The sequence below is a fragment of the Mustelus asterias genome, chromosome 6 (assembly GCF_964213995.1).
Source record: "Mustelus asterias chromosome 6, sMusAst1.hap1.1, whole genome shotgun sequence".
Lineage (NCBI taxonomy): Eukaryota > Metazoa > Chordata > Chondrichthyes > Carcharhiniformes > Triakidae > Mustelus > Mustelus asterias.
In genome coordinates this window covers 115,709,254-115,721,719 of record NC_135806.1, presented here as the reverse complement: position 1 = coordinate 115,721,719, position 12,466 = coordinate 115,709,254, and the positions used below count along the sequence as shown (strand labels likewise).

The 12,466-nt window shown below is 43.1% G+C and overlaps 1 protein-coding gene across 1 annotated transcript; it reads left to right on the top strand.

Annotated features, from left to right (window-relative positions):
• The first annotated feature begins 4,575 nt into the window (after positions 1-4,575).
• Positions 4,576-12,080, top strand: LOC144494682 (G2/mitotic-specific cyclin-B1-like). Its single transcript, XM_078213884.1, has 9 exons — positions 4,576-4,596; positions 5,486-5,611; positions 7,329-7,433; positions 7,866-8,039; positions 8,481-8,639; positions 8,904-9,140; positions 11,338-11,478; positions 11,556-11,666; positions 11,973-12,080. Exons 1-9 carry the CDS (start codon positions 4,576-4,578, stop codon positions 12,078-12,080), a joined length of 1,182 nt encoding a protein of 393 aa, XP_078070010.1.
• Positions 12,081-12,466: the final 386 nt, after the last annotated feature.

The following is a 12,466-nucleotide window of genomic DNA, read 5'->3' as shown; positions in this document are numbered from 1 at the left end:
TTCTTGAGTCAGTTGATACATGATCTCAGACTTTTGTATCTTTTACCCGACGGATGAAGGTAGAAGAGAGTATGTCCGGGGTGCCTGGGATCGTTAATTATGCTGGCTGGCTGCTTTTCCAAGGCAGTGAGAAGTGTAGACAGAGTCAATGGATGGGAGGCTGGTTTGCGTGATGGATTGGGCTACATTCACGACCTTTTGTAGTTCCTTGCGGTCTTGAACAGAACAGGAGCCATACCAAGTTGTGATACAACCAGAAAGAATGCTTTCTATGATGCATCTGTAAAAGTTGGTGAGAGTCATAGCTGACATGACAAATTTCCTTAGTCTTCTGAGAAAGTAGATGTGTTGGTGGGCTTTCTTAACTATAGTGTCGGCATGGGGGGACCAGGACAGGTTGTTGGTGATCTGGACACCTAAAAACTTGAAGCTCTCGACCCTTTCTACTTCATCCTTATTACTTAATAAACAAAAACCGTGAACATAATTATAAAAAGCAACGCATACATTCACACACTGATCAGCAATGAGAAGTTAAAAAGTTCAGGTAAAATTTTAAAAACATATACAATAGTCTTTGGTTTGTTTATGAGTGTAGATGGCAGTACTTTGCCGAGCGAGGGAGAGGTCCTTTGTCTGCTTGTCTTTTTGCAGGGGTGACTGGCTGCTGTCACTTCTTGTTTTTGTGTCATGCACACACTGACAGCCCAGCACCAGCACAGACACATCAGGCCAGCAGCTAGCTTTATAAAAAAAATCTCAGTTCCCTATGTAATCCTGAATGGGAACAAACAACATGCGGCACGGTAGCACAGTGGTTAGCACTGCTGCTTCACAGCTCCAGGGACCTGGGTTCAAATCCCGGCTTGGGTCACTGTCTGTGTGGAGTTTGCACATTCTCCTCGTGTCTGCGTGGGTTTCCTCCGGGTGCTCCGGTTTCCTCCCACAGTCCAAAGATGTGCGGGTTAGGTTGATTGGCCATGCTAAAATTGCCCCTTAGTGTCCTGGGATGCGTATATTAGAGGGATTAGTGGGTAAAATATGTAGGGGTAGGGCCTGGGTGGGAATGTTGTCGGTGCAGACTCGATGGGCCGAATGGCCTCTTTCTGCACTGTAGGGGTTTCTATGATTTCTATGTCTTTCACCCCAGAGTCAGTTTTCTTTCAACTCAGTTCACATCCACATACTGAGATATAAATTAATAGGAGATGGAATTTGGGTGCCTGCTATGATGTGACAACCAGTCTCGATTTTCTCTGTAACCTCAGGAGATTAAAGTTCAGTCTTTGGCATCTTTCCTATTTCCCCTTTCAAATCTCTTGTTGAAAAAGTCCTTTTCAGGTGCGATATTCTATGTTCCCTCTCAGGACCAGCTGGTCAAGTATAATCCACATAGAAATTTTAGCATTCTCAGCCATCTATGGCCCAGTCTTTCTGCTTGCATTTCTTTTAAAAACACATGTCTCATCGAGGTCATAGAGGTTTACAGCATGGAAACAGGCCCTTCGGCCCAACTTGTCCATGCCGCCTTTTCTTTTTTTAAACCCCAAGCTAATCCCAATTGCCCGCATTTGGCCCATATCCCTCTATACCCATCGTACCCATGTAACTATCTAGATGCTTTTTAAAAGACAAAATTGTACCCACCTCTACTACTACCTCTGGCAGCTTGTTCCGGACACTCACCACCCTCTGTGTGAAAAAATTGCCCCTCTGGACACTTTTATATCTCTCCCCTTTCACCTTAAACCTATGCCCTCTAGTTTTACACTCCCCTACCTTTGGGAAAAGATATTGACCATCTAGCTGATCTGTGCCCCTCATTATTTTATAGACCTCTATAAGATCACCCCTCAGCCTCCTACGCTCCAGGGAAAAAAGTCCCAGTCTATTCAGCCTCTCCTTATAACTCAATCCAACAAGTCCCGGTAGCATCCTAGTAAATCTTTTCTGCACTCTTTCTAGTTTAATAATATCCTTTCTATAATAGGGTGACCAGAATTGTACCCAGTATTCCAAGTGTGGCCTTACCAATGTCTTGTACAACTTCAACAAGACATCCCAACTCCTGTATTCAATGTTCTGACCGATGAAACCAAGCATGCCGAATGCCTTCTTCACCTCTCTGTCCACCTGTCTCCCTTTAAGAAGTTTAATATGTCTGTAAGGTAAAGGTAAAGTCGCCATAGTCCCAGATGACCATAGGCTGCTCTCACCTTTGAGGGGGAGAGCTGACTGGTGATGATTTAATCTGAGGATCACCACACCTCAGATGAGGGGCAAGGCTGAGAAGGCCTTGAATAACCTCAGCCAGTACAGTAAGTAATTCGGGGCTGAAATGCACTTTCGCGACAATAGCACCCTTTGCTTCTGAAGCTATACATGGGGAGGTGGAATTTTTCTATCCCGCCCACCATGGGAATCGTAGTGGGCAGGGGGGAAGACCATGCAAAGGTCCGTTGACCTTGGACAGGATTTTCCGGTTTTGGGGTGAGTACGGCTGGAAAATCCTACTCAGGAATTTAAGTCATAGAAATCCTACAGTGCAGAAAGAGGCCATTCGGCCCATCGAGTCTGCACCAACCACAATCCCACCCAGGCCCTATCCACATATCCCTACACATTTACCCACTATCCCCTCTAACCTATGCATCCTGGGACACTAAGGGACAATTTAGAATGGCCAATCAACCTAGCCCGCACATCTTTGGACTGTGGGAGGAAACCGGAGCACCCGGAGGAAACCCACGCAGACACAGGGAGAATGTGCAAACTCCACACAGACAGCGACCCGAGCCGGGATTCGAACCCAGGTCCCTGGAGCTGTGAAGCAGCAGTGCTAACCACTGTGCTACCGTGCCGCCCACAGGAGCAGCAGTAAGCCATTCAGCTCTTCGTGCCAAGCCTGCTCTGCCATTCAATAAGATCATGGCTGATCAGATTGCAGCCTCAATTCCACTTTCTTGCCTGCCTCCCATCCCCCATAATGGGCGGCACGGTAGCACAGTGGTTAGCACTGCTGCTTCACAGCTCCAGGGTCCCAGGTTCGATTCCCGGCTCGGGTCACTGTCTGTGTGGAGTTTGCACCTTCTCCTCGTGTCTGCGTGGGTTTCCTCCGGGTGCTCCGGTTTCCTCCCACAGTCCAAAGATGTGCGGGTTAGGTTGATTGGCCATGTTAAAATTGCCCCTTAGTGTCCTGAGATGCGTAGGTTAGAGGGATTAGTGGGTAAAATATGCAGGGATATGGGGGTAGGGCCTGGGTGGGATTGTGGTCGGTGCAGACTCGATGGGCCGAATGGCCTCCTTCTGCGCTGTAGGGTTTCTATGATTTCTATGAACCCTTGACTCCCATGTCTATCAATAATCTACCTAACTCAACCTTGAACAAATTCAATGTCGCAGCCTCATTTACCCTTGTTGCATTCATTTACTGTTATTAATCAGATTATTCTTATAACTGTTTTCAATATTTTACCAATTCTTTATCTAAAACTGAGAAGCCCAAAATTATGTTTAAGTTCATCCCTCTCATTTGTACATTTACCCGTTTCCAATCTAAACGGCTGTCAGAGCTAGCACTGATCTAGGAATACATCATTTGGCTTCCAGTTTGTAAAGAACAAATTGTGTCCACAAATATCTTTAAAAAAACAGACACATTTGTGTCTGGAGAGGGTACTTGCTTTTTGAGGCGGGGGGGGGGGGGGGGAGAGGGACGCCATCAGACTTTTGAATGCGCCTCCCTACAAATATGTTAAGTTGATCTTTCTCTACTCCCTAGCTATGACTGTAACACTACATTCTGCATCCTCTCCTTTCCTTCTCCCCTATGTACTCAATGAATGGTATACTTTGTATAGCATGCAAGAAATAATACTTTTCATTGTACCCCAGTACATGTGACAATAATAAATCAAATCAAAAATTTAAAATGTGATTGAGTTGCGTGATGTAGCTCCTTCGACTCTACGTCTTAATTCTTATACAGCTTGCAACATTCAGATCCCACCTGTACCAAAGGAAGATTATATACAGAGAGCCACACAAGAGGGCAGCATACACAGACTCCTATGGGATGTGATCACGGCTGCACACATTGTGCCAGACCTGTAGAATAAGATGACCATCAAAAAGCACCATGACGAGAGATCACCATTTTTTGGATGCAGTTTAAATATCGATGGGGTTCCCTTATTTGTGGCTTGTACCTCTTTCAAATCTACATTTTAATTCTTACTCACCTTGTTCCATTCCACTCTATGCAAAGTTAGCAGGCTGCAAAGTGTTTGGTTCTCAAGTCAATCTTTTTATTTTTATCAAACAATTTACAAATTACAAACCAGAATACAATACCATCTCACAATAATAAATTATAGAGATAACACCCGATATAACACAATGTCAACAATAAATATAGATCCTCGGGTCAGGGTGGTTGCTTTCAGCCAATAAGGACCCTCAATTAGTTTCTCTGGTGTCCCAATGGGAGCTTGAGGAACAGATTTAAAAGCTCCAGGAGCAGCAGGGAGTTAGAGTGACTGAAGGTTGCAAATAGGGTTTTAAAAGCGAGGAACGATGGCTGTGCGTGTGAGAAGGGTAAGGTTGCTGGTAGCAAGTTTTATTTTTGGGGAGGAGGGGGTTCATTTGGAATTTTAGCGCGACTTCTATTAAATGAAATTCATTCTCTAATTCGTCAAGTTTCGCTGTCAATTGCAGGTGGGACTTTATGGAAACCTCTTTGCTTTCTGGGTGCAATGCATAGTTTGAAACTCTACTTTCCAACTTCGCCAATTTGGCATATTCTCAGCGGGGGTGGGATTTGTATATTTTTTGCACTCCTAATAGTTGAATGAATTTTGGTTATGTTAATTCCAAGTAGCCTTTCCTCCATCTACGTTAAACTAGCCATGACTATTTTGGTAATTGCCTTGTGCTGACTCGACACTGCCACCAATTAGATTTCTTCACTTTTCAAGTTCCTAGTTGTGTGTTTAAATTGTCAGGCTCCCGTTTGACATGTTAATTACTTGTCTGGTGTTTAATGTACATTCTGGCGCTTTCCCTTGGTATTAAGATTTGGTGAGGAGTAAGGCGCTCTCGCCTTGCTTTATATACTTCTAACTTTGAAATGATTCTTTAATAATTCCAGTGTTCTACTGACAGTTTAGTAATATTGCTTAATGTTGGACTCTATAGAACCTTTCCCAAAGACTGAGCACAAACCTGTTCCAGGAAGCAAGTTTTTTTAAAAAAAGAAAATCCATATGATAGCAACTTAAACCACAAATTGGGTAATTGTATTGGGGTGGGGAGAGGACAGTCAGTGAGGTGGCTTTGAAAATGGAAGGATGCTGGAAGGACAGTAAGTGCGTGTCTGACTGCATAGCCACCTTTAATCAATTGGCCTTTTTCTCTTCTCCCCCCCCCCCCCCCCCCCCAAAGTCTAGACTTGCCTCCCAGTAACTGCAGTATTCTCCCTTTTTAGGCTACCCGAGCGGCTGCTACTGCAGCAGAAATCCGATCAAAAAACTGCCCAACCATGGGCTTGGAGCGTAGAGTTGCTTTGGTGGATATCATCAATAAGCCATGTGGAGCTTTAGCTCTGAAAAAGGTGAGTGTACTTTGAAAGATTCTGACTTGGGAACGTTCCTCTGTCGTAGGCAGTGGTTTCTATGATTTATTATTGTTTCATAGAATCTACAGGGCAGAAAGGCCATTGGGTGTGCACTGACAACAATCCCACCCAGGTCCTGTGACCCCACACACTTGCCCTCCTAATCCCCCTGACACTAGGGGGCAATTTGTCAAATTGCCCCATTGACCTAACGCCCACCTCTTTGGACTGTGGGAGGAAACTAGAGCACCCAGAGAGAACCCACAGCCATGAAGAATGTGCAAACTCCACACCGATGGTGACCTAAGGCTGGAATTGAACCTGGGTCTCTGGCCCTGTGAGGCAGCAGTGCTTGCCACTGATGCCATGTATTGGGATACAGTGAAAAGTATTGTTTCTTGCATGCTACACAGAAAACATGCTGTTCATGAGGGAGAAGTTGCAGAATTTAGTGTTGCAGTTACAGATGGAACGGGGGGGGGGGGGGGGGGAGAAAAGGTCAGCTTAATACAAGGTGGGGCTATTCAACAGGGAAGTTGTCCTTGAGTTGGTTGGTACGTGTCCTCAGAATTTTGTATCTCAACAGAAGTCTGTGGGGTCCTTGATTTATGATGGCTCCCTCAAGCAGTGGGATGTGTAAATGGAAGGCTGGTTTGTGATGGACTGGGCTATGTTAACAACCCTTTGTAGTTTCTTGGATTTGGACAGAGCAGGAGCTGTAACAAGCTGTGAGACACCTGGAAAGGATGCTTTATATGGTGCATCTGTAAAAAGTCAAAACGGACATGCTAAATTTCCTTTGCCTCCTGAGAAAGTAGAGGTATTGGTGGGCTTTGTTAACTATAGTCTGTGTGGAGGGACCAGGACAGGTTGAAACTTGAAGCACTCAACCGTTTCCACATCATGACTGTTTGTCGACAGGGGCATATCCTCCACTATGCTTCCTGATCTCCATTTTACTGACGGGGACAGATTACTGTCATTGCACCAATTCACCTGATTTTTCTTTCCTGTACTCTGTCTCATCATTGTTTGAGATCTGACCCACTATGGTAGTGTCATCAGCAAACTTGAAAATGGAATTGGAGTGGGATTTGATATGTTAAACCAATTGTAGCCTAGTAACATTCTTTTAACGAAGGCTACTCCTTCAAATTTATCATTTTAGTTGGTGTTTTAACCTGGTCATCCTTGCTGATTTTGTAAATGGGTACACTTGAAATAGCTGCTTCAGTTTGCTTTTCAGTGCATGCATATCTCCAACTGAACACTTGATGTTTAGCCTCATATCTTTTTGCATTGTTGACTAGGCACCATACTTATAAATATTGTATTTGAACAGCTCCGGGAGTTAATACACACAAAAGGAGTTGATGTGCTATTGTTAAAGGTTGGTGATAATACTATCATGAACTTGTGGTGGTTCACATAGTGGCCATTTCTCTACTTCTAGGGAAATGTGGCGATGCTGGCATTGGACTGGGGTGGGCACAGTAAGAAGTCTCAACACCTGGTTAAACTGGATGAAGGAGCAGTGCTCCCAAAGCTTGATTCCAAATAACCTGGTGTTGAGGCTTCTTACTCTGATGAAATGGGATCAGTGCTTGCTTATTTGTGTATGGTGATCTTGACTATCTTCCCTTAACTATGATTCAGCTGGATTATTTGCTTAGTGCAGATATATAAAAACTCCCACTTGTATTTGAATTTGCAGGAACAAATAGTGATGGCTCCAAAAATTGAACCAGTGAAGATGTGCAAACAGCCAGAAGCTCTACTGCCAAAACCATACCACACTGAGAACATTGCAAAACCTGAGGTTTGATTTACTTGTGTATAAAATGTTTATCCTGGCTTGGTAATGGGTAAATTTCATTGCTAGAAAATGAATTCCTGGCACTAGCTGAGGAACCTCTAGTTAAAATTTTTAATTTCAATATTGATAAAGAACAAATGAGTTCTTAATGGAATATCCCATATTTGAGCTGTTGTGGTTATTCACTTTTAAATAGACTAGTTTCTACACATGATTTATCAATTTTGGTTCCAAAAGACCTGGATTTAAATCCTCATTATCCACTCTTGTTACTCCACTTGCACAAATACTCCAATGTGGGTTGCAAAACAAATTTAATGTTGGATATGCAGTTTCTGATTCAGTGAGAAAGCTAATATACATTTAAGTTTTGACTTGCACTTCATGTTTAGACTGTCCATTCATTTGGTTAACTCACTGTATCCATTGTACCAGGTGCCACCATCTCCATCCCCAATGGATATTTCAGTATGTATGTCTGAAGAGCCAATTGAAGCCTTTTCTAATGAAATCTTACCTGTTGAAGATGTTGATAGAAAGGATGGCAACAACACAATGCTGTGCAGTGAATATGTTAAAGACGTCTACAAATATTTGAGGGAACTTGAGGTCAGTTTTCCTTCCCTTTAACCATGAAGACACAGGTCTTGCCTAGCAATAAACTGCTGTTAGTGGCAAGAATGAAAACCTTGAGTAACTGGGAAGGTCTATGGCTAATATTATGTGGATCTTGTTCTCCAAGACCTTTCTCCTAAGTAAAATATCCAGTAAGTTTAGCCAGAGTTTCTTGACTAATAACCTGTTAATGGAAGCAAATGTAGCAGTCTAGTCATTGAGATATGATGACATGGTCCCAATTCTGGACTTAGTACAGGAGAGTGGGAGAAGCTGTTCCAATAAAGACCAAGGCAAATTTCTGTCTGATAAATGAGAATTTGTAGTATCTGACTACTGTTAAATAGATCCCTACATTTCCCACTTGTTGAAATCCTGTTAATACTTGAAACATGTAGCCAGCAGGCCAATTATTTACAAGTGTTTATTATTTAGACCAAGCAGGTAGTGAGGCCAAACTACCTGATGGGACAGAAGATAACTGGAAGCATGCGTGCTATTCTAATTGACTGGCTTGTGCAGGTTCAGGTGAAATTTAAGTTGCTCCAAGAAACTATGTACTTGACGGTGTCTATTTTGGACAGATTTCTTCAGGTAAGATTTTTTTGGCTTTGTGCTGTTCTTGGTTCCCTTATGTAAATTGGCCCACCCAACTATTCTGATCATGGAGAAACATTTTTTGAACTTCTTGGTGAATACCATACTTGGCTGTTCATTCTATAGCCTGTAGTCAAATTGATTTAAACATTTGCCTAAATTTTTGGTTTGCACTTGCTTCATTGACCTAGCCCAATATCAAAATTCAGATCTGGTAGTCAAAGCTCTGCTAAACTCTAACAACTGTGACTACTTTCTTAGGTTAATCCAGTAACAAAGAATCATCTACAACTTGTTGGTGTAACAGCAATGCTTGTTGCTTCCAAATATGAAGAGATTTATCCTCCGGAAATTGGGGACTTTGTCATCATCACTGATGATGCTTGCTCCAGTGCTCAAATACGGCAAATGGAGAGGTCCATCTTAAAGAAACTTGACTTTTCTCTGGGAAAACCACTTCCACTACACTTTCTCAGAAGAGCATCAAAAGTTGTAGAAGTAAGCTTCCAGTCTGTCTTCTAATGAGATGAACATCTCATCTGTTGCTTTTATCAGTATCTCCACCAGGCTCCAGATTAGTTTTAGTAGGGATTCAGGACCAGCACATTCCTGTAAGGCTGAAGGACAAGTATGGCAAGTTTTAGGAACCTTGGATAACAAGAGATATTGTGAGCCTAGTCAGAGAAAAGGAAGCATTCACCAAAGCTGGGAACGCATGAAGCAAGTGTGGAATATAAGGAAAGTAGAAACTTGAGTAAGGAGGGCTAAAAGGGGTCACAAAGCATTGGCCAGCAGGATTAAGGAAAATCCCAAGGCTTTTTATACATAGAGCAAGAGGGTTGGCCCACTTGAGGACAAGGGAGGGAATCTACATGTGGAGCCAGGTGAAATGGGTGAGGTATTAAATGAATATTTTGTGTCAGTATTCACCAGAGAGAAGGACTTGGTGGATGATGAGCCTGGGAAAGGGTGTGTAGATAGTCATGTTGAGATCAAAAGAGGTATTGGTTCTTGAGAAACACTGAAGGTAGACAAGTCCCCAGAATAGAGGCAAGGGAGGAAATTGCTGGGGCCTTGAGAAATCTTTGTATCCTCACTGGCTGCAGGGGAGGTCCCAGAGGATTGGAGAATAGTCAATGTTGTTCCTTTGTTTAAAAAGTGGCAAGAATAATCCAGGTAATTACAGGCCAGTGAGCTTTGCATCAGTGGTAGGGAAATTATTGGAGAGGATTCTTCGACAGGATTTATTCCCACTTGGAAATAAGTGGACATATTAGCAAGAGGCAACATGGTTTTGTGAAGGGGAGATCATGTCTCACTAACTTGATCGAGTTTTTTGAGGAAGTGACAAAGATGATTGAAGGTAGGGCAGTGGATGTTTACATGGACTTCAGTAAGGCCTTTGACGAAGTCCCTCATGGCAGACTGGTGCTGAGGGTGAAGTCGCATGGGATCAGGGGTAATCTGGCAAGGTGGATATAGAACTGGCTCATAAAAGACAGGGTAGCAGTGGAAGGGTGCATTTCTGTGAATGGAAGGTTGTGATAAGTGGCATTCCTCAGGGATCAGTGCTGGGACCTTTGCTGTATGTAAATGATTTTGGAGGAAAATGTAACTGGTTTGATTAAGGTTGGTGGATTTGCAGATAGTGATGAGGACCAGCAGGATATAGATCAGTTGGACACTTTGGGCAGAGATGGCAGACAAATGTGAGGTAATACATTTTGGGAGGTCTAATACAGATAGGAAATATATAATAAATGACAGAACCCTTAAGAGTATTGATAGGCAAAGGGATCTGGGTGTACAGGTACACAGGTCACTGAAAGTGGCAATGCAGGTGGAGAAGGTAGTCAAGAAGACGCAGCATGCTTACCTTCATTGGCCAGGGCACTGAGTTTAAAAATGGGTAAGTCATGTTGCAGCTTTATAGAAGCTTAGGCCGCACTTGGAATATAGTGTTCAATTCTGGTTGCCACACTACCAGAAAGATGTGGAGGCTTTGGAGAGGGTACAGAAGGAACTTGTTGCTGGGGGAGGTAGTGGAAGCAGATGCTGGGGGAGGTAGTGGAAGCAGATACTGTAGTGACTTTTAAGGGGTGTCTGAATAGGATGAGAATAGAGGGATATGGTCCCTGGAAGGGTAGGGGGTTTTGGTTAAGTTGGGCAGCATGGTTGGTGCAGGCTTGGAGGGATGAAGGGTCTATTCCTGTGCTGTAATGTTCATTGTTCTTTAGTTTCCCAATCTTGAGGCAAGTAAAATTGAGGTGTCTTTTCATGGAGCAGTAAGCTAGCCGTGGTTAGTGGCTGTACAGTCACAGCACCAGGGATCTAGGTTCAATTCCAGCCTGGGGGGGGGGGGGGGGGGTCCTATGTTCACCCCATGTCTTCTGGAGCCCCACAGTCTAAAAGATATGCAGGTTATGTAGATTGGCCATGCTAAATTGCCCCTTGGTGTTTAAAGCTGGGTAAATACATGGGGTTACAGGCATAGGGTCTGGCCTGTCAATTGGTGCAGACTTGATGGGCCAAACAATCTCCCTCTGCACAGTAGGATTTAATGATCAAACATCTCGTGTACTAGAATTGTGAATTCATAATTTAGACTGTTCTATTGCATGGGCAAGTTCCTAATAGCTGGTCACTTGAGCATTTGGTATAATGTATTTTTTAAATCGATGCCTTTTCTGTTCAGGCTAGCACTGAACAACATGTTCTTGCCAAATACTTGATGGAATTGACAATGGGAGACTATGAGATGGTGCATTACCCTCCATCTCTGATTGCTGCCTCTGCCTTCCACCTTGCTCAGAAACTCCTGAATTGTGGTGAATGGGTAAGTACATGTTTACTGTGGAGATAACAGACATGACCTTTGTTGCAAGCATTAAATCCTGGCTTGTTGCTTTTCAGACACTCCTCTTGCAGTACTACCTGGGCTATCAAGAGGAGCAGCTACTTCCTGTTATGCAGCACATGGCTAAGAATGTTGTACATGTCAATAACCACATGACCAAACACATGGTAAGCTTGTAGATACTTTTTTCTCTTGGGCAATGCCACGGGCTGCATCTAGTTTCTCCAATGCACTTGGATGGTACCTTGGTAAATAAGCTCTGGAGTGGCATTAGATTTCCCAAGCAGGAAATACTCCTGCATTTTGCATCTCTGACCTGAGTGAAGTATTGTTAACCTCCAGTTGAAGTTTTCAAGCACTCATTCAGCAAAAAATAGCACCCTAAATAACTCCACTCCAGAGATCCTAGAATGGGCTGCTGGATAATTCTTCATGAAGCATGACTTGCTAAAGAATCCTTTCTTTTTATGCAGACTGTTAAGAACAAATATGCTAGAAACAGCCAAATGAAGATCAGCACCATCTTGCAACTGACGTCTGTATTTATTTCCAATTTGTCAAAACCACTAATGTCCTCCTAAATGCTTCAATCAGCAATATTGTCTGAACCCCACTTTTAAATGTTTTTATTTTTTATTAAATAAAGTTATTTTTTAAATGCAAGTCTATTACTTCAAATGTAATTCCACTAGGATCAGAAGTAATGTCTATCTGCATTCTCTTGCACCAAGAACCATCAGATCTCCTCTTGCAGGTGGGCCTGGCTGAATGGGGTTCAACAACCCCATCTGGCTGCCCAGATTCCTTAAAATCTAATTTGCACCATTCCCTAAAGGAATTGTTGAAGGATGTTGGTTACAACTCAATAGAAAATCTTTGAATGGTTAGCAGTCTTTATTGACTCTTGAACTATTTACAAATGTAGGTGGAAGCTATCTCCATACCTATTGGTGTACAGTCCCACATG

What these genes read in the sequence shown, in the direction of transcription:
- LOC144494682 (XM_078213884.1), top strand. Translation starts at nt 4,576, where the DNA reads ATGGCTGTGCGTGTGAGAAGG. An exon ending in TGGCTGTGCGTGTGAGAAGG is followed by an intron (nt 4,597 to 5,485) that starts GTAAGGTTGCTG and finishes CTCCCTTTTTAG; the next exon opens with GCTACCCGAGCGGCTGCTAC. An exon ending in AATATTTGAGGGAACTTGAG is followed by an intron (nt 8,040 to 8,480) that starts GTCAGTTTTCCT and finishes TTTATTATTTAG; the next exon opens with ACCAAGCAGGTAGTGAGGCC.